This window comes from Chaetura pelagica, unplaced genomic scaffold, assembly GCF_000747805.2.
Source record: "Chaetura pelagica isolate M959 unplaced genomic scaffold, ChaPel_1.0 scaffold195, whole genome shotgun sequence".
Taxonomy (NCBI): domain Eukaryota; kingdom Metazoa; phylum Chordata; class Aves; order Apodiformes; family Apodidae; genus Chaetura; species Chaetura pelagica.
The window spans coordinates 174,938-201,878 of NW_009953304.1; the positions used below are offsets into that span (position 1 = coordinate 174,938).

The window sequence follows — 26,941 nt, forward strand, 5'->3', positions numbered from 1 at the left end:
AGTGGTAATTGCAGCAGGAACATGTGTGTTCCTGCATAACACAAAAGGAAAGATGCCATTTGGCTCAAGATTTGGGTCACGGCCATAAATAGAACTCACCTGTTAAACAAACTGCAAAAAACTCCAAAATCCTTTGAGGATTTGATTCTTTCCAGCTTCAAATGACAGTCCTACCAAGTACTCTGTAAAGAGATTCCTTGGATGTACTATGCCCCCTCGCTGCAACTACTGCTGTGGGAAGGGATGTGGCAGGAAGGAGGGGAAGTAAAATAAAGAGCAACTTCAGACTGTTCTGTAATTTCTCATCTTCCTGTAACCAAGCTACATCTTGAACCCCCCACCCTGCAGGATGAAAGACAGCCTCACCTCAGTTTGCACCATGAGAGGCCGGTGCATGCGAAGGTCGTACACCACTCCGTACACATCCACTGTGCTCTCCATTTCCATTTGCTGAATCAGGCGGTCAATGGCAATGAACGTCCCTGTCCTGCCAACACCAGCACTGCAAGGACACAGGGAAGCTTGTTACTGCTTCCTCTCAACCACCAACAGCTCCATGAGAAATCAGTGAAGCTACTAAGATGCTTTCTGTTATTTCAGGGGTACAGGTTTGACAAGTCCCTGCAGTCCAGAAGGGTGGTTCTTACCATCACCTAAAGGTAGGGTGGACACTCTTTTGGGCTTCCCAACCTTGCACTTGCACAAGATTACATATAGAAGTACTTGGAAAAGAAACTTTTTCAGCTAAGTTTTCCATGCTAGGAGAGACAATCTATTCTAAGGAAATTTGGCATCACATACTTTCCTGCCTACAAGACATTGCTACGTTTCTGAAGCAGGAGGCAAAGGGTTTAAACATGGTGTGGGGTTTTTTTTCATCACATTGAAAAATAATTGTTCTTACAAAAGGCACAAGATAAAAGGGTATGTAACACAAACGTCCTTCCCACCTGCAGTGCACCAGCGTAGGAGAGTCAATTGGATTTTGACTGCTGTACTCATGAACAAGGTGTCTAAAGTTGATGAGAAGGTCTGTTGTCTCTGGCACTCCATGATCTGGCCAGGAGGTGAAATGGAACTGGCGCACCGTGTGGCTCTCTGGTGTGTTGGACTAGAGAAATGTATGTTTTAAAGAAAGAAAAGAAACAGGTTCCAGAGGAGCAAGAGTAGGGCTTCCTGCCATATGTACTGGGCAAAACTCAGCTTCATTAAAAATGCCTGTTACAAAATGTGCAGTAATTTGATAATGATATTTCAGTTTCCCCTCTTCCTTCCGCTCTGGTAAAGAATACTTTGAAATAATTTCCTTTTACTTTTCACTTCACTCCAAGATCATCTCTGCTGAATTACATTTGTTTACAGAGATGGAGCTAATTGTGCAGTCTAGCAGATATTACAAGTATCTGCATAAGCACAAGTTTTGGTGCAAGTCTCAGGGAAACACAAGGTGCAGGATCACTGATGACGCAGTCAGTAATTCCCATTAGCAGGGTGGATTCTGCTGGTAGATCCCTTCCCTTCCTGCTACAGGGAGGGTCTTGCTGACAACTCATTCTCACCTCTGGGTATGTTACTAAAACACTGTTGTAGGAAAGCCAGAGCGTATGAGCAAATGCATATACATAAATATCACCAGAATCTTATTGTCAGTAAATGGCAGGAAATGTTTTAAATCAGACTTTAGGCAGAAAGCAGACCAATACATTCAAAGCCTCAAGTTAAAATAAGCAACCCTCAAATAACTGAGTTTTATGAAGTGCTAGTGAAATAACTGTATTTTGTCACTCCAGTGTTGCTTGACACGTGAAGTCACAGTGATAAAACAAACCACTTCTACAGATATTTGTACCCAGCTTACTGCTGACGGGGTACTCACCTTTTCTACAGTGAAGTCCCTTATTGTCCATTCTGGAAGGACAATCTCTGAGACTATTGTCACAATAATGTCACCATAGCTCTTGGATTGTTCATCTGGCCAGTATTGCTCACATTTTGTCTAAGAGGAGAGTTACAAGGTTAGACATTATACACAGCAACAAAGTGACTCTTAGTTTTCAATAACACACCATCTGATGCAGGGCTAGAAAGCAGGTCACCCTTCCCAGTGGCCCATCTCAAGGTAGGAGAAGCTCTACCAAAATCATTCTTCAGGGAGAAGAACCCACCCTTAAAGACAGTAATTCCATAACCCTCCTGAGACAATTTATTCTGGTAGTAAGTCAGCAGATACAAAAATGGGAAAAGGCTAAAGAAAATAGTCTCATTTAATTTAAAAAAGAGTCTCCCATTAAGTGGATAGATATTAAAAGAAAGTGGTCAGTCCCCAACCTACTACAGTATTACAAGAGAACCAACTGCCTTCAAGAGATACTTCAGTTTTAATAAAAACATACCCGGGCTTGTTCAACACATTTTGTCAACATAACAATAGAGTAGATATTCTTTTCCCAAATCATGCGCCAGAAGTCTTCTATAGTATTGGGTAAAGGGCCCTGTGCAGCAATGAATGCCTTCCTTGAGTTATAGCCCTAAGAAGAAAAAAATAAGTATGTATATACATATACATACACATACATGCCTCAGTGAGACATAATAAGCCAATTTTAGATATCATGATGATCTGTCAAGCCTACATCATAAAAACACACACTATATTTCATTTCAGCTAATGAAGTAACTTACAGGAATATAGTTTGCATTGATATAATCATCAGTTGCAGAGCTTTGATCTGAAAGTTTAACACGAGAAATATCATCTGCAGAAAAAAAAAAGGAAAATAAAATAATGAATTCTAGAACCAGAACTTTTCAGAAAAATACTGCTTCTCTAATGCATGGTTTCTAAATAACAGATATTTTAGAACAATGTACATTTTAAGAGTAATAATATACCTTTACAAATCATAAATAGCAGTAGTTTAGAATTTTAAAATGAAAGCCTTCAGAAAAATGAGTGGCCAGGATAAAAATTCAGAATACTCTAAACAGCTTTTTTAAGAAATTGTTTGGCTTTGCATATGTATGTATTTTTAATCAACACAAAATGTCCTATAGCTTTAATTACTACAGAAAAGCAGGTAATTTGTATCCTGCTGCCATTGCAGCTGATGCTTTTCCTCCAAAGTATCCCTAAATCATAGAATTGTTTGGGTTGGAAGGGACCTAGAAGATCATCTAGTTCCAACCCCCCTGCAAGGACAGGGACACCACCCACTAGACCAGGTTGCACAAAGCCCTGTCCAACTTGGCCTTGAACACCTCCAGGGAGGGGGCAGCCACAACCTCCTTGGGCAACCTGTGCCGGTGTCTCACCACCCTATCAGTGAAGAGTTTCTTCCTAAGGTCTAACCTAAATTTCCCCTCTTTCAGTTTAAAACCATTACCCCTTGTCCTATCACTACACACCCTGGTAAAAAGACCCTTCCCAGCTTTCCTGTAGCCTCTTCAGGTACTGGCAGGCTGCTCTAAGGTCTCCTCAGAGCCTTCTATTCTCCAGGCTGAACAGCACAACGTGTTTTCCTTCCAGTTCCTTCTTAAGCCTCTGCTACACTGGGGTGCCTGCAGACAGTGTGGCTGGGCTTAGGCTCTTAAGTTCATCTGCAAAGATGGCCAGCAGGGTCTTAATATATTCCTCATAACTGTACATTTCTCTGTGTAGTCAACTTTTAACCTCTTGTTTTTTCAATCTGGACTGCAAGTTTCTCACAAAAGGAAAATTAGACAACTAAGGGAAAGTTCTTTAAAGGGGGTTTCTTGAATGTTTGGGAACGTTTGGGAATCTTAGGCAACATTTTTGAGGGAAAGTTCTTTAAGTTTGCTTATACAGTGATTTTAGGAAAGCAGCAGCCCAAATTCATTCAGTTGGAAGTTAACGTTGATCCCTCTTTGAAACCTGTGGGTACTATTAAAGCCAGATTAGCCAAACCCAGGTGTTTTCACCTAAAAACTCAACTAACAGAAGATGTAAAACCTAAGAGTAACTCACATGGTAAGACATTGTTGTATCGATTTTTTCCCCTGTTCTCAGCAAGTTCGGCTGCAAACTTGGGCTGATGAACACCAGCAGACTTGAGTTCCTACAATAAAGGGATCCATGAGCAATTGGTCCTGGTTTAGGAATCATACAGAAACACATGACTAAAACAAATACTCCAAACAGAAATAGTTTTGCAGAAATATATGTCACTGACATCAACTGCACATTCATTCTGACCCCAAGGCAGTGAGCTACTTAGCATAAGCTTTGCAGATATTACAGGGGCAAAGGGAGCAAGTACATCATGAAAGGATTGAGGGAAGCAAGGCAAGGTGGAGCACCAACCTGCAAAGTACAATAAAAGGGACAGAACTGGAAAGAATAAGTCAAAGCCTCAAGAGGATGAAAAAAAATGAGATTCTTTAACAGCAGACATGATAACAGAATCTTTACTGACACTTGGTTTCCATCTTTTGTACATCATAACACTTGAGCTTTAGCACATTTCATAGAAAAACAATTATGGTCACTAAGCAAATCATAGTCACTGCTTCTCTGACTGCTCCTTAGACCTATGTTTTCAAACGACACCTACACATTAAAGAAGTCAGAGACTTGTCTTCTGTGCAGAAAAAAGACAACAAGATAAAAAAAACAACAAAGTGCACTCAAGTAAATAGCCTTCCCTAGGCTAACTCTGTAGTGCAACTAGGACAAGGACTCGAGAGATCCTGGCACTTCAATTACATTTAGGGCTGAATCAGTGAAGGGAACACTATACATGCAGCTTAACAAGCTCCATAAAGGTCCTTTCTCTTCCCTTTCAGTAAGCCTCACGTATGCTCCACAGGAAAGCTAATTTGCCTTTCCAAAAATATTTGTAATGAAGCTCTCTCCACTGAGGGCACATACCTCATACTCTTCAGCAAAACCACAGTTGGAGTCAGCTTGCTGCTTCTTAAAGTAGGACTCAAAGTTCTCCACTTTAATCATTTTTGATCTAAAATGAGAAAAGCCACGTACTGGTAACTGGTATCAGGTAAAATAAACCATTAATTCTGTTACTGTGTTAGAATATGTGCTTTACTTACTTCTTGACTCTTCAGGGAAGGGTAGGGGGAAGAAAAAAAAAGGTTGATTAGACACATGCAGCTGTATTTTTCATTATGTGAATCTAAGAACAAAAGCATGACTGTTAGTAGCAGCCACAAAACTATGAATTTACAGGAGACAGGATATCAAGCAAACCATTTAACTGATCTGTTAAACCAAGGAGAGAATAGCACACCTTTCAGCAGAAGATCATCACAGAAGGTGTCAGTCAGCTGCTTCCATCAGCATAAAAACTGGTGCAAGAGCCAATAATGTGATTCAATTGCACTGCCTGTGACTTCCAATATATTATGGCTACCCTCTCTAGGCCAGCTTTTATAATCTCAACATTATCTGAATTAATGGCTCAGCACTAAGTAGTCACAAAGGAAAGGAAAACTCAGACCACAGTGCAGAATTTTGCTTATGTGCACTTGATCAACAATTCAGCTTGTTTCTTCAATGAGCACAGAAGCCTGTGTTTCATTCAAACATCCTGTTTTTCAAAACTATGTGGAGCATTTGTGTGCCTAATAGCAATTCAATGAAGCAGCCACTTAAATCCCAGGGGCAGCTCTAGAAGTCTCAATCAATATGATTATTTTTAGGCTGCAGGCTGCAGTCTTTAAATTCCTTTAGGAATTAATACTGCAAAATTCTATACAAAACTGTACATAAAACAAGTATCAAGGTTCAGATTAAGCTTTACAAATATTACTTGAGCTCAGAAAACCATGTGTGAAAGGATGTGGACTTACTTAATAGGAGAAAAGGACACTTCAGTATTTCTTTTATCTTTCCTATAAGGCAAAATAAAACAAAACAATAGGTTCGCAGTACAATTTAATGGAATGCATATGAGATTTCTTATGACAACTATTTCCTGTGCCTGTTCAGAACAATTTCTTTTACAGCATCTCATTCTGTGCAAAAAAAAAAAAGTCTCCTGAGGCAAACCTGAAACCTGGACCAAGAATAAAATACTTCATCCTTCATTAAACAATGTTGTGCAATGGGACTATTTCTTTCTGTTGAAGCCAGAGTATAACACCTGAACACAAAGCGCATAGTTTGTGGAAGAGGCACATCTTAGGGATCTGCATCACTAGCAGTCTCAGGAGAATTGCTGTTAATCCCAGAATCTCTACACTAAGTGTTTGTTCAACAGTTGTGTTAGTGACATCAAAAGATTATTTGGAAAAGACTGGAAACTGAGAGACCAGCTCAAACCCTAGGCAACTCATCAGCTTCTCGAAACTCCAGAATGGAAGTTTCATGTGATAAGTCATTAAGTAATTAAAAAGCATTATTAATCGATAAATTTAAAGAAAACCATGTAAAAATGCAATTAAATATGCCATTTAGCACCATAATTGATGATGTTCGTGAGTGAGTTACTTCATCAGCATGCATGAATTCAGAATAGCTAAACAAAAGTCATTAGTTTGTAACTATGAGGTTGAACACAGGGATTTAACTAGTTTGATAACCTGACTCCAATCTGTAACATACAAGATTTTTAATAGAATGTATTTTAAAGCATCATGGCAGAAATGTATAAAGCAGAAAGAGAGGCCTTTTAGGAGAATGATACAAGAATGAAACACTTAGTGTTCCTCATCACAACAAATAAAATAATGAACACACATTACCTTCTCCTTCTCCAGAATATGAAACCACCTATAGCAACTACAGCCAATATAGCTAAAAGGCATCCAATAACGGCTCCAGCAATAACACCTGATAAAAGAAAACACGTATTACTCATTACTGATTTACCTCTTTGCTAATGATTTAACTTAATGAACATGCTGTAAGTGAACCTTGTATGTGATAGGGCACACTCTGCTCTACTAAATGTCTTTTCTTTACTGTGTCCTTGAAAGCTCATTAAGAACAACAAACCAAGGGTGATAAACTAATAAAAAATTGGGATCAAAGGACCAGTATTTGCATTTCTGATACACCCGCTTCTGATTTACTAGAACTTTTAGAACATCAGCTGCTTTTTACTACTTGTTTCTGTACCAAAGGCTCACTGTGCCGTGCAATGGCTACTTCCACAGCAGAAGTCACACCTGGAAAAAAAGAGGTCACCCTCAGAACTAGCAAGGTAAGAGTTTACAGAGCATTGTCACCGCAAAGCCAGAAAGGAACAGTCCACCACAGAGAAAGCAACGGCTGTTTTGGTATTATGGAACTTGGCATAACTAAGGAATCTTGACACACTGTGTATGTGCCACACTGAAGGTCTTACATTTCACGTTAACTATACCTGGATCCTGGGGTAGCAAAACTGCCTCAGAGCAGGGTGAAAATGACACATAACTATCTTCCCCCGCAATGACGTTGGCCATAGTAAAGGTTATATTAGTGAATCCTGCAACACTTGCCCTGTTGATAATGGAGAAGAAAAAAAAAACAGGGTACGTTACATGGTTTTAATAGCTTCAAGCAAGAACTGTAATCTTTTAATTAGAAGATTTTTTAGATTTCAGTTGCAGCAAAATTAACCAAACAGCTGTTTGAGATAAATACCTGTAGGAACCAAGTGGAATCAATGGTCCATTTTCGTAGCCATACATTTTGTTTCCATTGCCTACATTAATGATGTTTGCACCATTCTGAGAATGGGAAGAAGGTGATTTTGCCTGCTCTGTATCTATGACATACGTTACATAGGTGACTGTCATCTTCTTCTTGAAATCTTTGTATGTGTTGTTTAAATTAGACTTCAGTGACCCACAACCTGGAGGAAAAAACAAGGATATAGGTGGTATACATCAGCCACTGATTTTCTATCAATTGGCACAGTGGCTGAGACAGTAATAGTCCGTCATGTTAACCACAGTTGTCATTACTCCACAAATACTGCCTGAATAGAAAGACTGAGTGCAACAGCCCAAAGCTGTCCTACTACAGTACAATATACTGAACTACTACTCCCCAGTGTTGCTTGTTTTAATCTCCTTTTGGTTTTGCTTCTACCATGTATAGCAGAGCTTCTCTGGGAAGGATGGAGAGTTCCATTTCCTGGGGCTCCTCCCTCTGCTGCTCTAGAGGACTAGGCTGAGTACAAGCTTACATACTTTAAGTTGATGTTTGTATTATTTTTCTTATTTCACTAAATCTGTTTATATTTCAACCCAGGAGGCTACTCTACTCTTCCCAAGCCCCTTGGGGAGAGGTCATCAGGCGAGAAAGCAAACTACTTTGGTTTAGCTTTAGATACGGGCTAAATGAAGACACACATGCATAATATAACAGCTTACCTTGTTCTTCTGTTGTGATCATTACTGCATAGGCTTGTAATGGTCCATTCACTGACTCAAAATCAGAGAACTCAACAGACAATGAGCTGTGGCTGAGTGCCTTGACTAAAGGAGCTTTGTTTGGTGTTGGTGGGTCTATAAACAGAAATACTATTTTTTAGTACCAAATGGCTGACAAAACTTTTCCAAACAAGAAATACATTCTGCATGAATGTAGTGTTTTATTCATGATCTGTAGGCTAATAATGTATTGCTTATCAGGTTTGGTATTCTGCTATAATGAAGTTAAAATTTTGGACTATGAATATACTTCATTCTCAAATCTCAACACTTACCAGTAATGCTTGTATTACATGTTTCCTGCACTGAATCACTTTCAAAACCATTTGAAAGAGTTGCAATAGTAACAGTATAGGTGCTGAAGTAACTTAAAGATTCTATTCTGAAGGTTTCCTCTGTGCCTTCTCTCATGCAGGATGGAGGCAAGTCCTCTTTTTCCCATGAATCATTAAATATTTTAATTTTGAAGCCAGAATTGTTACCAGAAGGACATTTCCACTTTAGCATTAAGGAAGACTGCTTGGCCAGTGGCTCACACTGAAATGAATTCACTAAGGCAGGAACTGAAAAGAAAAAAAATAGAGAAGTAAGAAATCGTGTATAGTAGTAAACAGGAAAATCTGTTTATTGTCAAATCTGTGTATAAACATCTGTAAACTTCAGCATGCCTCTACTTTTAAGATGGAGCCACTGCCTACAGGCACTTGCTGCTCTATGAGGAAGAAACATATTTAGCACATTAAATACACAGCTCTCTTCTGTACCAGCTCCTCTGCACACAGGTTTACTAAGAAAATGTGGGTTGAGTATCTGTCAATATCACTAAAGTTTTCAAAACAGAGTTCAAACGTTGAACACATCACTCTAAGAACATTTTTAGAGTAGTATGTAGACTGATGGAAAACTCTTAGCGGCCAACAAATAAGAAAACCATAAGCTCTGTGCATTAAAAACCCAGCACAAGCCACCTTTAAAAGAAGCAACTGTAACATGTCAGTTTGTGTGAGAGTCCTACAGGACACAATATAAAAATTGCAACCTTATGACCACACACCAAAAGATAATTAAAACTTAATGGAGCGGTAACGCTGAGAGGTCCCTCCGAACTAAACACCCTACAAAAATTGGTCTTCAAGACCAAAACTGTAACTTCTACAGTTACAACACAAAGCAAATTTATTTCCTCTCTTGATAAAGAAGTATTTGGCACTTCCAAACACAGGGGTAAAAGACTCATAGATTAAGTTATTTGGTTATTAAAAAGGGCTATTATTTTATGAAACTCAAGAGAAAGGAGCAGCAGAATTGTGTACCAGAAGAAACAGACATAGTCAACAGATATGTGAATGAATGGGATTAATTTTAACCATATTTTATAAATATTTATTTTCCTTCAATAACACTGTCAGCTACTCCTACAAATACAGCGAAATTATACAATCTTCCAGAATTTAAGTCTGTAATAACAGCTCTGGTGACACTGGAAGGCTGCTTTCTAGAAGAGGAACCAGGACTTTGTATCTCTATCCCATAGGTGTAGTTAGACGTAGTATCCTCTGTGCTCTGCGGGAAAAATCAAAGACCATCTCCATCTGGATATGGAAAAGGGAGCTGGGCTCTGTGAAAGCCAAGATGAGACTCCATCAACACTCACAAATACTGCTGACAAATCCAGACAGAAGCAGCAGAGGAACAGCCATGCTTACACATTTTGGACACACTGAGCATTATGAGTAGCCAAGCAGCACTTCAACAGTGCTACAGACTCTCTTAATGGGTTAATCCTGGAGCACCTCTAGAAACCTCTCTAAACAGCTGGGACAGATACAGTTCACCTCAGTTGAAAACAGGACAAAACAAAGGAGAGGACACAGCAGCACATGTTCACAAGGGGAAAAATGGTCACAATGCCCAGCCTGAGGAATACAGGAACACCTCAACCTTCTCTTTGCTGAGGAGCTGAGCAGAGCAGTGTGGCTGGGAGCCACATACCACAATGCTGACCACAGCCCAGATGCAGACGCAGGCCCCTCCAATGGGGGAAGTCCCCCATGTACACAATGCACTCTGTGTAGGAGCTCCTCAAAAGAAGGATGCAAGAGCCTCATCCACAAAGAAGAGTAGACAACAAAACCTTCTGCAGAACCCCCTTCCACACATTAGCATTGCTAATTGCAAATAGGCTGTGTGCAGCACTTCTATCTGAAACAGTATTGTATTTCAGCCCTCAGACAGGTAGAGAGAACACTGTGCAGCACTTGTTCACCAGGAACCAGTGTGGAAGCGGGTGTGACTTACTTGTACAGCGGCTTAAGGACACTCCTTCTGCTTCCGTCTCACCATCAGCTGCTACTGCAAATACTCTGAAATTGTACATTGTCCCAGGGATTAGATCAGTAATTTCAATTTTGAGAGCATCAGATCTCAGGTTCCAAGCAAAGGTACCATTTGTAACCTCTATCCTGTACTTGTAGGAGCTGGAAGCAGAGTCGTTCACTGCCCATGTTAAGTTGACAGAAGTCTCACCAACAAGTTCTGCCTGGAGATCATGGACTGGGCTGGGCTCTGTGAAAGGCAAGACAACAATCTGTCAAGAACATCTGCTCACAGACATGGACAGAAGAAACACAGGCACAGCACTCCTGCATTCCCTTCACATCAGGGTTCAGAGTGCAGGAACACCCCAGCAACATCACCAGAAGCTCCTGGATGCCTTTGCATCAGTGGCTGGGTAACAGAAAAATAAGAAAGAGGCAACTCAAGTGTGAGGCATCTTCCTTTCACCATTGTAGGGAAGAACATCATGGTACCTGCACTCTAAAGATTTAACCCTAGCAATCCAGAGAGCTCAACAGAAAGGAGAAAAGAGGGGAAAGAGGGCAGTGCATCTCTGCACAGCAAAAAGTAAGGAACATCATATATCACTAGAAGAGGAACAGAGGTGATGACCCAGACATTCTGCTCTTTCTTCAACTCTCATGCCCTGAGCTCACTCTCATGGCAGAGTCACCATCTCCAAAATTGCTCTCTGCAGCACTCTATTCTCTGTGCATCTTCAAAACTGGGAAACTAGCCATTACAGTCAGGCAGCACAGGGAATAGTTTTGGAAATTAACTGGAAAAGTAGGAGCACACATGCAGGAATGTTTCCAGAAAACACAAATGACAAGAACTGGCCTATGTTTCCTTTCAAACACAGCCTGTGCAATGATGAGGTTGGGCTACAGCCTTGCAGGTCATCTCCAAAATAGTCCCTCCAACACCACACATCAAGACTTTTCATATTGAACGTAGAAAGGTGTGCTGGATGGTCAAAGCAGTTCTCCTGAACTTGCATTGCCTAAAACTAACTCTCCTATTGCAGAGTGATAGCATCTATGGGCCCCCAAATCAGAAGTTCCCCATGTGCAACATACTCTGTGTGAGATCACCTTAATATAAAGGTTTGAGGTCCCTATATTCTAGGAAATAAAACCAATTTCCCTTCTCAAATTTGTAACCCAGGCATTCTTAGGGAAAAACCTCTTTGCTGCATTGTCAGCCTTGGGGACAAACTTCACTAACAGCTTTCTATGAGGGCAGTGCTGCTTCTGCACTTTTACATCCCATGTTTGGCCGACTGACTATTTCCAAGACCAAACCAACACCTCTGCCTGCAACTACAACCCTCAGGCATGTAGGCAGAGCCCTGAGCTGCACAGCAAGTGACAGTCCACCAGAAACAGGGATGCAACAAATTGTGACTTACTTGTATAGAGGCTTATGGACACTCCTTCTCCTTCTGTCTGACTGTCATTGACTCCTGCAAATACTGTGAATTTGTACTTCGTCCCAGGGATTAAATCAGTAATTTCAATTTTGAGAGCATCAGATCTCAGGTTCCAAGCAAAGGTACCATTTGTAACCTCTATCCTGTACTTGTAGGAGCTGGAAGCAGAGTCGTTCACTGCCCATGTTAAGTTGACAGAAGTCTCACCAACAAGTTCTGCCTGGAGATCATGGACTGGGCTGGGCTCTGTGAAAGGCAAGACAACAATCTGTCAAGAACATCTGCTCACAGACATGGACAGAAGAAACACAGGCACAGCACTCCTGCATTCCCTTCACATCAGGGTTCAGAGTGCAGGAACACCCCAGCAACATCACCAGAAGCTCCTGGATGCCTTTGCATCAGTGGCTGGGTAACAGAAAAATAAGAAAGAGGCAACTCAAGTGTGAGGCATCTTCCTTTCACCATTGTAGGGAAGAACATCATGGTACCTGCACTCTAAAGATTTAACCCTAGCAATCCAGAGAGCTCAACAGAAAGGAGAAAAGAGGGGAAAGAGGGCAGTGCATCTCTGCACAGCAAAAAGTAAGGAACATCATATATCACTAGAAGAGGAACAGAGGTGATGACCCAGACATTCTGCTCTTTCTTCAACTCTCATGCCCTGAGCTCACTCTCATGGCAGAGTCACCATCTCCAAAATTGCTCTCTGCAGCACTCTATTCTCTGTGCATCTTCAAAACTGGGAAACTAGCCATTACAGTCAGGCAGCACAGGGAATAGTTTTGGAAATTAACTGGAAAAGTAGGAGCACACATGCAGGAATGTTTCCAGAAAACACAAATGACAAGAACTGGCCTATGTTTCCTTTCAAACACAGCCTGTGCAATGATGAGGTTGGGCTACAGCCTTGCAGGTCATCTCCAAAATAGTCCCTCCAACACCACACATCAAGACTTTTCATATTGAACGTAGAAAGGTGTGCTGGATGGTCAAAGCAGTTCTCCTGAACTTGCATTGCCTAAAACTAACTCTCCTATTGCAGAGTGATAGCATCTATGGGCCCCCAAATCAGAAGTTCCCCATGTGCAATATACTCTGTGTGAGATCCCCTTAAAATAAAGGTTTGAGGTCCCTATATTCTAGGAAATAAAACCAATTTCCCTTCTCAAATTTGTAACCCAGGCATTCTTAGGGAAAAACCTCTTTGCTGCATTGTCAGCCTTGGGGACAAACTTCACTAACAGCTTTCTATGAGGGCAGTGCTGCTTCTGCACTTTTACATCCCATGTTTGGCCGACTGACTATTTCCAAGACCAAACCAACACCTCTGCCTGCAACTACAACCCTCAGGCATGTAGGCAGAGCCCTGAGCTGCACAGCAAGTGACAGTCCACCAGAAACAGGGATGCAACAAATTGTGACTTACTTGTATAGAGGCTTATGGACACTCCTTCTCCTTCTGTCTGACTGTCATTGACTCCTGCAAATACTGTGAATTTGTACTTCGTCCCAGGGATTAAATCAGTAATTTCAATTTTGAGAGCATCAGATCTCAGGTTCCAAGCAGAGGTACCATTTGCAACCTCTATCCTGTACTTGTAGGAGCTGGAAGCAGAGTCGTTCACTGCCCATGTTAAGTTGACAGAAGTCACATCAACAAATTCTGCCTGGAGATCATGGACTGGGCTGGGCTCTGTGAAAGGCAAGACAACAATCTGTCAAGAACATCTGCTCACAGACATGGACAGAAGAAACACAGGCACAGCACTTCTGCACTCTCTTCACATCACTCAGGGTTCAGAGTGCAGGAGCACCCCAGCAACATCACCAGAAGCTCCTGGATGCCTTTTCATCAACAGGCAACTAAGGAAAAACTGTAAAAAAGTAATCTTGAATGTGATTCATCTCCCTTTGACATTCCAAAGTAGAAAACCATCACTCTGACACACTCCCAGGCTTTCCCTTAGGAATCTAGAGAGGTGGGCAGGAAAGGGCTAAGTATGGTAGGGAAGAAAGAGGAGTGTTTGGGGTTTTTTTGGTTGGGATTTGGTTTTGTTGTTATGGGGGATTTTTTGTTTCTGGGTGGGCTGGAGCAAGTTTGGTGTTTAAAAAAACCAACACAAACCAACAAAAAAAAACCAAAATGAAGGCTATGTTTCTTCTACACATGAACATCCCATTCTTAGGAGACAGCCCAGGTAAAGCCTCTATTAAATTTCAGCCCTCGGGCAGGTAGGCACAGCCATGAGCTGCATGGAAAAATATGATCCAACACAAACAGAGCTGGAAGAAACAGTAACTTACTTGTATAGAGGCTTATGGACACTCCTTCTCCTTCTGTCTGACTGTCATTGACTCCTGCAAATACTGTGAATTTGTACTTCGTCCCAGGGATTAAATCAGTAATTTCAATTTTGAGAGCATCAGATCTCAGGTTCCAAACAGAGGTACCATTTGTAACCTCTATCCTGTATTTGTAGGAGATGGAAGCAGAGTCGTTCACTGCCCATGTTAAGTTGACAGAAGTCTCACCAACAAATTCTGCCTGGAGATCATGGACTGGGCTGGGCTCTGTGAAAGGCAAGACAACAATCTGTCAAGAACATCTGCTCACAGACATGGACAGAAGAAACACAGGCACAGCACTCCTGCACTCCCTTCCCATCACTCAGGGTTCAGAGTGCAGGAGCACCCCAAAAACATCCCCAGAAGCTCCTGGATGCCTTTTCATCAACAGGCAACTAAGGAAAAACTGTAAAAAAGTAATCTTAAATGTGATTCATCTCCCTTTGACATTCCAAAGTAGAAGTTAAAGACATCAATCTTGACAGCACTCTCAGGGCTTCCTTTGTGAATCTAGAGAGGTGGGCCGGAAAGAGTACAGCACAGCATAGCATCATTTGAGATAGAAGGGACAATTATCTTGTCCAACTGCCTGACCACTTCAGGACTGACCAAAAGTTAATAATGCACTTAATAATGTGCTTTAAGTCCAAATACCTCTGAAACACTGCCAGACTTGTGGCATTGACCACCGCTGTAAAAAGCCTGTTCCAGTGTTTAACCACCCTCTCAGCAAAGAAATGCTTCTTAATTTAAAGTCTAAACACAGATTTGAACCATTGCCACATTTCCTGGCACTGGATCTCAGGAAGAAGAGATCAGCACCTCCATCTCTCCTTTTCCCCTCCTCAGGAAGGTGTAGAGAGCAATGAGGTCACCTCTCAGCCTCCTTTTTCCTGAGCTAGACAGACCCAGAGTTCTTAGCCACTCATCTTGGAACATTAGGTTGGATATCAGGAAAAGGTTTTTCACCCAGAAGGCGGTTAAGCACCGGAACAAGCTCCCCAGGGAAGTGGTGACAGCACCAAGCCTGCCTGAGTTCAAGAAGCGTTTGGATGATGCTCTCAGGAACATGGTGTGATTCTTGGGGTGCCCTACAGGAGGGGCAGGAGTTGGACTTGATGATCCTGATGGGTCCCTTCTAACTCAGCATATTCTGATTCCTTCCAGCCTCTTTACCGGCTTTGCTGCCCTCCTCTGGACACGTTCAAGCACCTTAACATCCTTCTGAGCTGTGGGGCCTAGAACTGCACACAGTGCTCAGGGTGAGGCTGCACCAGTGCTCAGTACAGCAGGGTAATCACCTCTTCTGACCAGCTGGTCACACTGTGTTTGATGCACCCGAGGATGCAGTTCACCCTCCAGGCTGCCAGGGCAGGCTGCAGACTCCCTGAGCCTGCTGCTGACCAGCACCCCCAGGTCCCTTTCTGCAGGGTTGCTCTCCAGCCACTCCTCTCCCAATTTATAATTGTTCCCACCATTACTCCTTTACAGGTGCAGAATCTGGCATCTGAACTTGTTACATTTCACCCCATTACTCATAGCCCAATGCTCCAATCTACCTAGATCCCTCTGCAAGGCCTCTTGTCCCTCCAGAGAGTCAGCAGCATCTCCCAGTTTGGTATCATCAGCAAACTTGCTACTGGTGCATTCAACTGCTGCATCTAGATCACTGATAAATCCATTGAACAGCACTGGCCCTAGGATTGTACCCTGAAGAGCATCGCTGGTGACCGGTCTCCAGACAGATGTAGCCCCATTCACTGCGACCCTTTGGGCTCTGCCCTTCAGCCAGCTCTTCACCCAGCACACTGTGAACCCGCTCATCCCACAGTTGGACAACTTGTCCAGAAGGATTCTGTGAATAACAGTATCAAAAGCCATATTGAAATCCAGAAGAAGTACATCCACTGCCCTCCCTTCATCTGCTAGGTGGCTGACCTTATCATAGAAAAATATAATTTTAGGTAAATAGGATCTTCCCTTTGTGAACTCATGTTGACTGTGCCTGATGCTTGCATTATTCTTTAAATGCTTTTCAATAGTACCCAGCATGATATTCTCCATAATTTTTCCAGGGACTGAGGTTAGACTAGCAGGTAGTTTCCTAGGTATTCCTTCTCACCCTTCTTGTAAACTGGAATAATGCTGGTTTAGTGGCCAGTGAGCATGAAGCTCCCCAGACTCCCAGTGCCTTTGTTAGATGATCAAGAGAGGAGGGTTCTGCCATAACACCTGCTCTCCCTTTCAGAACTCTAGGGTGAATCTCGACAGACCTCATGAATGTTCAGCTGATACAGCTGGTCCCTTACTATTTCAGTGTCCAAAATAGTCACTGTTCCCGCACTTGTGATCTGCCAATTCATGACCAAGGTTTAGCCATCCTGTTAAAGACTGAGGTCAAAAAAGCACTGAATTTCTCCACTTTTTCTTCATTCATATTAGTCAGATGGCCATCTTCAACAAGCATCAGTGCAGTATTTTCTTTAGACATTCTCTTGCTATTAATGTACTTTTAAAAGCCTTTTCTCACGTGTGACACAACACGGGCCAGTTTCAAGTCTAATTGAGTTTTGGCCTTTCATGTCTTTTCCTGGCTTGTAAGAACCACAGCTCTGTACACTCTTTTTGCAAAGCCTGACTTTGCTTTCAGAAATCATACAGTTTCTTTTTTCTCTTAAGCTCCATGATGATTTCCTTGTTCAGACAAGCTGGTCTCCTGCCCTGCTTGCTCAATTTCCACACAGCAGAATTGCCTGCTCCTGTGCTTTTAAGAGGCAGCTCTTAAAAACTGACCAGTGCTTGTGGACCCCAAAGCCCTCTGAAGTAGTTTCCCAGGGTGCTCCACTAAGTAGCTCCCTCAAAAGCTTAGAGTTTGTTCTCCTGAAGTCCAGGGTAGCAACTCTGCTCTTTTTTTCTCATTACACTGAAAATTTTAAACATAACCATTTCATGACTGTTGTGGCAAAGATAGCCACCTACCATCACATCTCTCACAAGTCCTTCTCTACTCACAAATAGCAAGTCTAGGAGAGCACATCTCCTACTTGACTCACTGAGTACCTACGACAAGAAGTTTTCTCCCATATGAGAAGATATGAGGAGATGAGGACAGAGGAGAAGGAAGGTGAATTTTGTTTCCCTGGTTTGGCTTAATTTTTTAAAAATCAGGGATATGTTTCCTCCACACATTAAGACACTATGCTTAGTAGACAGCCCAGATTAGGCTCCAGGATTACAACATTGTTTCTCTACACAACAGTTACACATCTCAGTCCTCAGGCACGTAGGCAGAGCCCTGAGCTGCCCCGTGGAACAGGGTTGCAAGAAACCGTAACTTACTTATATAGAGGCTTATGGACACTCCTTCTCCTTCTGTCTGATTGTCATTGACTCCTGCAAATACTGTGAATTTGTACTTCGTCCCAGGGATTAAATCAGTAATTTCAATTTTGAGAGCATCAGATCTCAGGTTCCAAGCAGAGGTACCATTTGTAACCTCTATCCTGTACTTGTAGGAGCTGGAAGCAGAGTCGTTCACTGCCCATGTTAAGTTGACAGAAGTCTCACCAACAAATTCTGCCTGGAGATCATGGACTGGGCTGGGCTCTGTGAAAGGCAAGATAACATTCTGTCAAGAACATCTGTTCACAGACATGGACAGAAGAAACACAGGCACAGCACTCCTGCACTCCCTTCCCATCACTCAGGGTTCAGAGTGCAGGAGCACCCCAGCAACATCACCAGAAGCTCCTGGACACTTTTTCATCAATGGGTAGCTAAGGAAAAACTGAATTCATTCTGAGTGGGATTCATCTCCCATTGACACTCGAAAGTAGGAGCACAGGTCACCACTGTGCCAGCATTCCCAGGCTTTCCCTTAGGAATCTAGAGAGGCAGGCAGGAAAGAGACAAGGGTGGAGGGGAAGATGGGGAAGGAAGATAATTAAAACCAAACCAGAAACATTAGGGTGTGCTTCTGTTGTACACTAACATCCAATCCTTTGCATATAGCCCAGATCAGGCTCAGGATTAAAATACCATGTCCATACACAGTAGTATTGAATCACAATCCTCGCATAAGTAAGTAGGGCCCTGAGCTGCACAGTAACATACAGTCCACCAGACACAGGGCTGCAAGCAACCATAACTTACTTGTATACACCATTACGGACAATCCTTCTCCTTCTGTCTCACTATCATTTGCTACCACAAATACTGTGATAATATACAACGTCCCAGGGAGTAACTCTGTAATTCCAGCTGCGGGGACATCAGATGTCAGGTTCCTAACAAAGGAACCATTTACAACCTCTATCCTGTACTTGTAGGAGATGGAAGCAGAGTCGTTCACTGCCCATGTTAAGTTGACAGAAGTCTCATCAACATATTCTGTCTTGAGATCATAGACTGGGAAAGGCAAGAAAAAAAAAATTAACCTTCAAGAATATTTACTGATAAACACATAAAGCACTATTCTTTCCACCCTACCCAAACAACTGGTATCTGTAAAACTGTAATTGGTCTGGAAAAGTAATCAAGCAAGGCACACTTGCTAGCTCTGCAATGTACTCTTCCTCTAGCTTCTCACACTTTGATTCATCTCAAGGAGCAAAAGTGCCTATTACCACCCTGTCTTATCTGTCAACTTCATGCAAGGTCCTGAGAAAGACTGGAACACACAACCTGCTGTTGTTTTTTCTTAAGCTGGCTATCCCAAAGAGAGCCTTTCTCGCTGCAAGATTCACAAAGGCTCTCCTCTAGATACATGATACCCTCTATAATAGGTGGAATAGTTCAGCTGTACTCTATGTGTGTCTTTAGAATCCGTATGTCACAGTACACTTGAACTGTTACAGCTGTAACCTAAGAAGCCACAATAATCAGGGAAGGGAGCCAAAGTCTAACAGTGATAAAACTATTTCAAGGCTATGCAACAATCAGTGTTAAAGTGCACTCCCAGTCAGTTGTGCAGATGCATTTCTTCGGCCCATTCTCCACTCCAGTAAGGCAGCTGGATCCACACTCCTGCATACTTTTTGCACTCTGGACTAGAGTTTGGACTTAAAATACTAACACAGTATGAAAGCATAAAACGCCCTGAAGATTCACATCCCAGTCACATTCCAAACCACTTACGTGTTACATTGCTCTGATCACTGTCAGATAGTGACACATCCATGGATGATCTTCCACCTCCATAGGTTTTGTTTCCACTTGTAGAGTTTGCTGATAAATTATCATCACTAGTGGGTCCCGTTTCTGAACTGCAATTCTTAGTGCCTGAAAGAAAGAATACAAAGCAGTAAATACCTTTACAAAACTTCTGGGGTTTCCATTTGTAAAAGTATTGTTGTTTATAGATACCATGCACAGACATGCAGTCACTTCTGCTCTCCTAGTTTGTTCTCCCACAGAGAATTGCACATTTCCCGGTTTTACCATGTAAACTTCTGTCAGATTATCTGAACTAGATTGAGATTGCCAAAGTGTTTCAGTCACTCACTGGCTTGTACTTGTAGGAGCTGGAAGCAGAGTCGTTCACTGCCCATGTTAAGTTGACAGAAGTCTCACCAACAAATTCTGCCTGGAGATCATGGACTGGGCTGGGCTCTGTGAAAGGCAAGATAACATTCTGTCAAGAACATCTGTTCACAGACATGGACAGAAGAAACACAGGCACAGCACTCCTGCACTCCCTTCCCATCACTCAGGGTTCAGAGTGCAGGAGCACCCCAGCAACATCACCAGAAGCTCCTGGACACTTTTTCATCAATGGGTAGCTAAGGAAAAACTGAATTCATTCTGAGTGGGATTCATCTCCCATTGACACTCGAAAGTAGGAGCACAGGTCACCACTGTGCCAGCATTCCCAGGCTTTCCCTTAGGAATCTAGAGAGGCAGGCAGGAAAGAGACAAGGGTGGAGGGGAAGATGGGGAAGGAAGATAATTAAAACCAAACCAGAAACATTAGGGTGTGCTTCTGTTGTACACTAACATCCAATCCTTTGCATATAGCCCAGATCAGGCTCAGGATTAAAATACCATGTCCATACACAGTAGTATTGAATCACAATCCTCGCATAAGTAAGTAGGGCCCTGAGCTGCACAGTAACATACAGTCCACCAGACACAGGGCTGCAAGCAACCATAACTTACTTGTATACACCATTACGGACAATCCTTCTCCTTCTGTCTCACTATCATTTGCTACCACAAATACTGTGATAATATACAACGTCCCAGGGAGTAACTCTGTAATTCCAGCTGCGGGGACATCAGATGTCAGGTTCCTAACAAAGGAACCATTTACAACCTCTATCCTGTACTTGTAGGAGATGGAAGCAGAGTCGTTCACTGCCCATGTTAAGTTGACAGAAGTCTCATCAACATATTCTGTCTTGAGATCATAGACTGGGAAAGGCAAGAAAAAAAAAATTAACCTTCAAGAATATTTACTGATAAACACATAAAGCACTATTCTTTCCACCCTACCCAAACAACTGGTATCTGTAAAACTGTAATTGGTCTGGAAAAGTAATCAAGCAAGGCACACTTGCTAGCTCTGCAATGTACTCTTCCTCTAGCTTCTCACACTTTGATTCATCTCAAGGAGCAAAAGTGCCTATTACCACCCTGTCTTATCTGTCAACTTCATGCAAGGTCCTGAGAAAGACTGGAACACACAACCTGCTGTTGTTTTTTCTTAAGCTGGCTATCCCAAAGAGAGCCTTTCTCGCTGCAAGATTCACAAAGGCTCTCCTCTAGATACATGATACCCTCTATAATAGGTGGAATAGTTCAGCTGTACTCTATGTGTGTCTTTAGAATCCGTATGTCACAGTACACTTGAACTGTTACAGCTGTAACCTAAGAAGCCACAATAATCAGGGAAGGGAGCCAAAGTCTAACAGTGATAAAACTATTTCAAGGCTATGCAACAATCAGTGTTAAAGTGCACTCCCAGTCAGTTGTGCAGATGCATTTCTTCGGCCCATTCTCCACTCCAGTAAGGCAGCTGGATCCACACTCCTGCATACTTTTTGCACTCTGGACTAGAGTTTGGACTTAAAATACTAACACAGTATGAAAGCATAAAACACCCTGAAGATTCACATCCCAGTCACATTCCAAACCACTTACGTGTTACATTGCTCTGATCACTGTCAGATAGTGACACATCCATGGATGATCTTCCACCTCCATAGGTTTTGTTTCCACTTGTAGAGTTTGCTGATAAATTATCATCACTAGTAGGTCCCGTTTCTGAACTGCAATTCTTAGTGCCTGAAAGAAAGAATACAAAGCAGTAAATACCTTTACAAAACTTCTGGGGTTTCCATTTGTAAAAGTATTGTTGTTTATAGATACCATGCACAGACATGCAGTCACTTCTGCTCTCCTAGTTTGTTCTCCCACAGAGAATTGCACATTTCCCGGTTTTACCATGTAAACTTCTGTCAGATTATCTGAACTAGATTGAGATTGCCAAAGTGTTTCAGTCACTCACTGGCTCTACTCATGGTTTGGATGAATCTGCCCTTTTTTTCAGTGCAGTTTTGTTTGAAAATAACTGAACAAACTTGTAGCCAACTTCTGCATGTGTATTCTTCTTCCATGTTACAAAAAGCTAGCTGCTTATCCTGACATAGCAAGTTTGTCTCTCCCCCTCAATGTATGACAAAAAAAGTTCTCAAATTCACACAGTGTGTTCCCACAAGTAAGGAAGAGACACTGTGTACCTACAAAAAACAACTTTAGGCTGATGTGGCACAATACAAAGTGTGGAAAGAGTTGATTCTGGTCCTAAAATTGAAAGGCTGAGTCATGTAAGTCTGATGTTCAGTGTTAAGGTAGAACTCATCTGCAGGTACTTTTTGGAAATTTCTGCCACATGAAAACTTGTCATCTTGGCAAGTACAGCAGTTGCTATTCTCACTTCAGAAAATGCTTAAAGCATAACTTCAGGTGTTGTCTTTCATTTTGGATTGGTTTGTTTTGTATGGCCTTCAAGTATATTTTCCAATCTTTCTAAGCACATTATATCTGTACTTGATTTTAGCAGAACTCTTACTAACTGAAAAGCAAAGGGAATTTCTATCTTTAAATATCCTAAAATGCACTGCACTTCATATAACTAAATTATGTGAGTTTACATTTTTTAATGCTATTTCTAAAATTTATTTTCAGGAAGGTTTTTTTAAATACTTCACTGATACTGCTCAATTAGGATAGAAATTAAATAGAAGAAATTCCTTAAAAGAAATTAGGATAATGAAAGTTATACAAAAAAAATAATTGAACAACAGAACAGTACTTACAGGCAGTTGTACATCTGACCTGGAAAATAAAAATAAATAATAGAAATTAAAATTTTAAAACCACTGGAAGCTCAAGTAAATAAGGACTGTATTAATTGACACATGGGAGGAGGGGGTGACACTAAAAAATCCAAACTTTTCAACCTGCAAAAGAGATACCTAAAAATCTACTGATATCAAAATAACACCAAAAATACACCAAACTATCTGGAAATAAAGGCAAAAACAAAAACACAAACAAAAAAACCCCGTGTCTTCACTTGTTCTTTTTTTCTTTAAACCAGTTTATTTTGTCACAAAACCAGCTTGCATAACATATGCTGATTATTTTGCACACATAAATTTAAAACCAAAACCTAGAAGATCTTAGTCAAAGGACAGTTTAGTTAGTAGCTCTGAAACCATCCCACAGAAAGCAGCAGGTGACAATTAGGTCTTTTTTTCTTCATCCGATGTTGCCTTTCATTCCCATTGCTGTATGAATTTCATTATTCCATCTTGCGAACAAGTATTTAGCGTTTTCTGAAACAAACTCAACGTAGTCAAAGTTCAAAACAGTATACATTTTGAAATCTTATTTATATATCAAAAAAGAATCATGCCATTTAACTGCAGCCTGAAACTTACTCTTTCTAGCAATACTGACAAGCATACTAGAATTTGGCTTTGAAGGGGTTTTTTAGTTTTTCAACTTCATGCTGTTACTTCCCAATAAGCCACTTCCTTTCCTGTGAGCATGCAGACTGTCCTGTAACTTGTTTTCTTCATCTCCTCCCAGGTGGCAGCACAAAATACTTCCTAAAGTACTGAAATCAAAGCCCCAGACTGAGGTCTGCCAGCACTCTAGAGGAACACTGATTTCCTGAGATTCTCGTGGCCAGCTGACACCACCCGATGGCAGAAGCCACTTTCGTAATGTAATAAATAGGTTATTTCAGCAGTTGTATTAAGGATTAAGAACAAGTATGCACCTTGCAAAGGTACACAACAAGGCAAAAAGAGCTACGCAGAGATGTGGGTCCCAAGGACAGGCAAGTCCTCAGCATGGTGCTGGAGATATGCAGGTCACAATGCCCATGAGTGGTGCAGGCATGGTAGGTTTCTGCTGATTCACCTCTGGGTTGTTTTTGGCATCATGGGAGTGCAGGCAGAGGCAGTCTCTGGCCCGGGTGACTCTAAAATCACCTGCAGGAGAGCTAGTCCTTGGACTTTATGCTGTGTTACTCCTAAAAAAATCCAGCTTAGCTTTATGCCAGACGGTACCCAAACAAAGCACCAAACCTGCCAACTGCACAGGTTGACTATTTACCTAAAGCACTTGAAACTGTCTCATTTTCTCTTTCCAGTCTGTTTTCTTAGACAGTTTCTTAGCTGTTTCTGCCATGCCACAACCTAACTCAAAATATGCAGCTATATCACAACAACCCAATGTAAAGCTTGAATCCCACATCACTCGCCCCCAGCTCTCATGCTGCTGGTGCCACACATAGCTCTATTAGCAGTGGCTCCCTGCATTACAGTCGTGGACCCAAGCCTCAAAAAATTGTTAGAAGATGCCACTAAACCTTGTTGTCTGTAAGAGTGACTACAAAAAGCATTCTCCACAAAGACGAGGCAGGCCAGCTGACTAGAAGTTACCCCTCCAGCTATACAGTGAGGAGAAATGCAGCAGAAGAAAGCTTCAAGTGGAGAGACCCCCTTCCTGCCCATGATGGTCTTGGTGCCATAGCATGAAGCATTCAGGCACACTTCCTAGGCAAAAGAACACTTGTAAGCATCAAATAACCAACTCCTGGTCTTCCTCTAGTGCAGCCCTACTGATAACTTAGGACACAAAGGACATTACTTGAGATGCAGATGTCCCACATATAATCCCATATAGGCAACCTGCAAGGCTATTAGAAAGTGAGGAAATGTTTATCTGCATTCAGGTCAAGTGCCTTTCTGTATTCTTTCACAAGGAAGTGGAAAAAGAAAAGACTACAAAGGAAAAATCCACTTATGAGGCAGGAAAACACACTGTGCAGCATTCAGAGTAGAAGTGCTAGACTATGTGGAAACAGCTGCTGAATGATGAGCAAGATGCTAGATTCCCTGAAAAGCAAGAGCAATCTAAAAGCAAAGCCAAAAAGATTCTAAGTTTAACCATAGAGTGGTTTGGGTTGAAAGGGACCTTAAAGATGATCTAGTTCCAACCCCCTGCCATGGGCAGGGACACCTCCCACTAGACCAGGTTACTCAAAGCCCCATCCAACCTGCCCTTGAAAGAAAGGAAAATTGGAAAAAGAAGAAAACAACAAGAAGAAATGCTACAGGACAGAGTAAGTCACAGTGATTGCCACAGCCCTACAGACAAAACAGCAGAAGCCTGACATCATTCACGACCTGTCCTTCAGTTACTTCCTCTCCTGTAAAACTGCCTGAAGATGAGTGAGTTTCCCATCTCCTCCCCACTTTCAAGTTCAGGGATACAACATAATTCCTGAGCAACAGGAACAACAGACATCATAAGACTGAAAAACAGGTATGCCACTGCACCCTTGCTTCTCAGCTCCTTATTTCTTCCCTGCCAGCTCACACAGAAAGCATGTTGATTCCTGTTTCACCCTCAGGTACAGCCAAATTATTACCCAGCTGCTAAAAACTTGGTCGCACTGTCAATGTGAGGGTTTTGTTAATGGTGATCAAACAACAAAAGGAAAGTTATGCTAAAACTCCTGTCACCTGATGAATGAACAGCTTCCCATCATTTTCCTTGCTTTTGTTTATCACACACTTTGGCAACACCCCCTCACAATACCCCTCTCTCTGACTTTCCAAAACTCTGTGTGCAAACCAAATTCAAAAACAAAGCAGATCCCAACAAAGGAGATCCCAGTGGCAGCAGGCAGGACTCCCTCTGAAATGCAAAACGACACAAAACAAATTATCCCACTCCCAAGGGTCAGCCTGCCTGACTCATTCTGTGCTGTATCTTTCAACACAAGCCATGAACGGAACTGTTCTCTGGCGTTATTACTTAATGAGATACTATTTATACACAACACCTATTATTTCAGAAGGTATTTGTGTTGAACACCTGATTCTCCTTGTGTTTGCCTCTAGTATATCAGGAGACCTGCCACCTCCACTTCTCAATGACAGGAAGCCAAATTATTCATGTATAGAGTTGGTTATTTTTTTAACCAAAAATATTCAAACTTGGGGTACAGGTGGAACATTCTTGCACAAGAAAATAAAAGACAGAAAATATTCAAACTCAACTACAGGAGAGGTACATACACAAACTCATTACTGTCATCAGCTATGGCAAATGAGTCTTTCCATGTGTCACACAGCCATGCTTAGAAACTGATTAAAGGCGCTGTGTTCCAGAGGAGTTGCATAATTCATCTGCACTCACACAAGGTCTGCTGTTCTCCTTATGTGTGAAGTTTATTATTGACCAGGAGTTGCTTGTATGTAACCTGCACAGGATTCAGCTCCATCCTCCTCAGATACACAGTAGGCCACCTCATAGAGGAATTACTATCATTAGTCTCACAGGTAACCTTAAAAAGGAAGAAATAAAATGTGCTGCAGGAAAACATCTTCAAAAATACTAACTCACTGCAAAGCCTCAATTCCACTGATATTTGATACAACTGAGACAAAGACCAAGATATTTTCAGGAGCAGGATTTAAGATGTTCCTAGGGTACACATGCATCAGGGGAGCCATGGGAGCTGGGTAGCAGTGGGGAAGACAGAAGTGCCTCCTCTTCTGCTGGCCACAAGAGTTTAGATCAGCTTGGTTCTGCTGCCAAACTGTACCCTCTGATGAAGTTAAGAGTTCCTGCACCAGGGGGAAAACATTTGCTCACAACAGCCCACCTGTCTGGGGTGCTCCAGTTTTCAAAACAAACAATGTGGTTTGGTTAATGTAAATACAAGGTTAGGAAGCTGGCTAAACAGTCATAGTGAGCAAACCAAAAAATCCTAACCAAAAAAACCCCTTAGCCACAAATCCTTTCTGAGAACACTACTTGAAGATGTTGCTTACTATTTTTTGTGTGATCACCAGTGTGTGCCTGGTGACATAGATGCAAAAAGTCAGGAAATTAATC

General features: G+C 41.8%; 1 protein-coding gene across 1 annotated transcript in view; it reads right to left on the reverse strand.

Moving 5' to 3' along the window:
• The window catches only part of PTPRJ (protein tyrosine phosphatase, receptor type, J), a 22,866-nt gene extending 828 nt beyond the window's left edge, over window positions 1–22,038 (reverse strand). The window contains exons 1-25 of the mRNA XM_009998055.1: window positions 22,026–22,038; window positions 21,659–21,802; window positions 20,675–20,929; window positions 20,018–20,128; window positions 19,655–19,798; window positions 18,671–18,925; window positions 17,858–18,124; window positions 14,477–14,743; window positions 13,599–13,865; window positions 12,149–12,415; window positions 10,699–10,965; window positions 8,676–8,963; window positions 8,341–8,475; window positions 7,607–7,817; window positions 7,344–7,462; window positions 6,721–6,808; window positions 5,827–5,868; window positions 5,068–5,076; window positions 4,889–4,976; window positions 3,986–4,076; window positions 2,683–2,756; window positions 2,394–2,528; window positions 1,877–1,996; window positions 951–1,111; window positions 367–502 (exon numbers count right to left, since the gene is read on the reverse strand). Of these exons, the coding sequence (XP_009996357.1) occupies window positions 367–502; window positions 951–1,111; window positions 1,877–1,996; window positions 2,394–2,528; window positions 2,683–2,756; window positions 3,986–4,076; window positions 4,889–4,976; window positions 5,068–5,076; window positions 5,827–5,868; window positions 6,721–6,808; window positions 7,344–7,462; window positions 7,607–7,817; window positions 8,341–8,475; window positions 8,676–8,963; window positions 10,699–10,965; window positions 12,149–12,415; window positions 13,599–13,865; window positions 14,477–14,743; window positions 17,858–18,124; window positions 18,671–18,925; window positions 19,655–19,798; window positions 20,018–20,128; window positions 20,675–20,929; window positions 21,659–21,802; window positions 22,026–22,038 (3,954 nt within the window). The remainder of the gene's footprint in view (window positions 1–366; window positions 503–950; window positions 1,112–1,876; window positions 1,997–2,393; window positions 2,529–2,682; window positions 2,757–3,985; window positions 4,077–4,888; window positions 4,977–5,067; window positions 5,077–5,826; window positions 5,869–6,720; window positions 6,809–7,343; window positions 7,463–7,606; window positions 7,818–8,340; window positions 8,476–8,675; window positions 8,964–10,698; window positions 10,966–12,148; window positions 12,416–13,598; window positions 13,866–14,476; window positions 14,744–17,857; window positions 18,125–18,670; window positions 18,926–19,654; window positions 19,799–20,017; window positions 20,129–20,674; window positions 20,930–21,658; window positions 21,803–22,025) is intronic.
• Window positions 22,039–26,941: the final 4,903 nt, after the last annotated feature.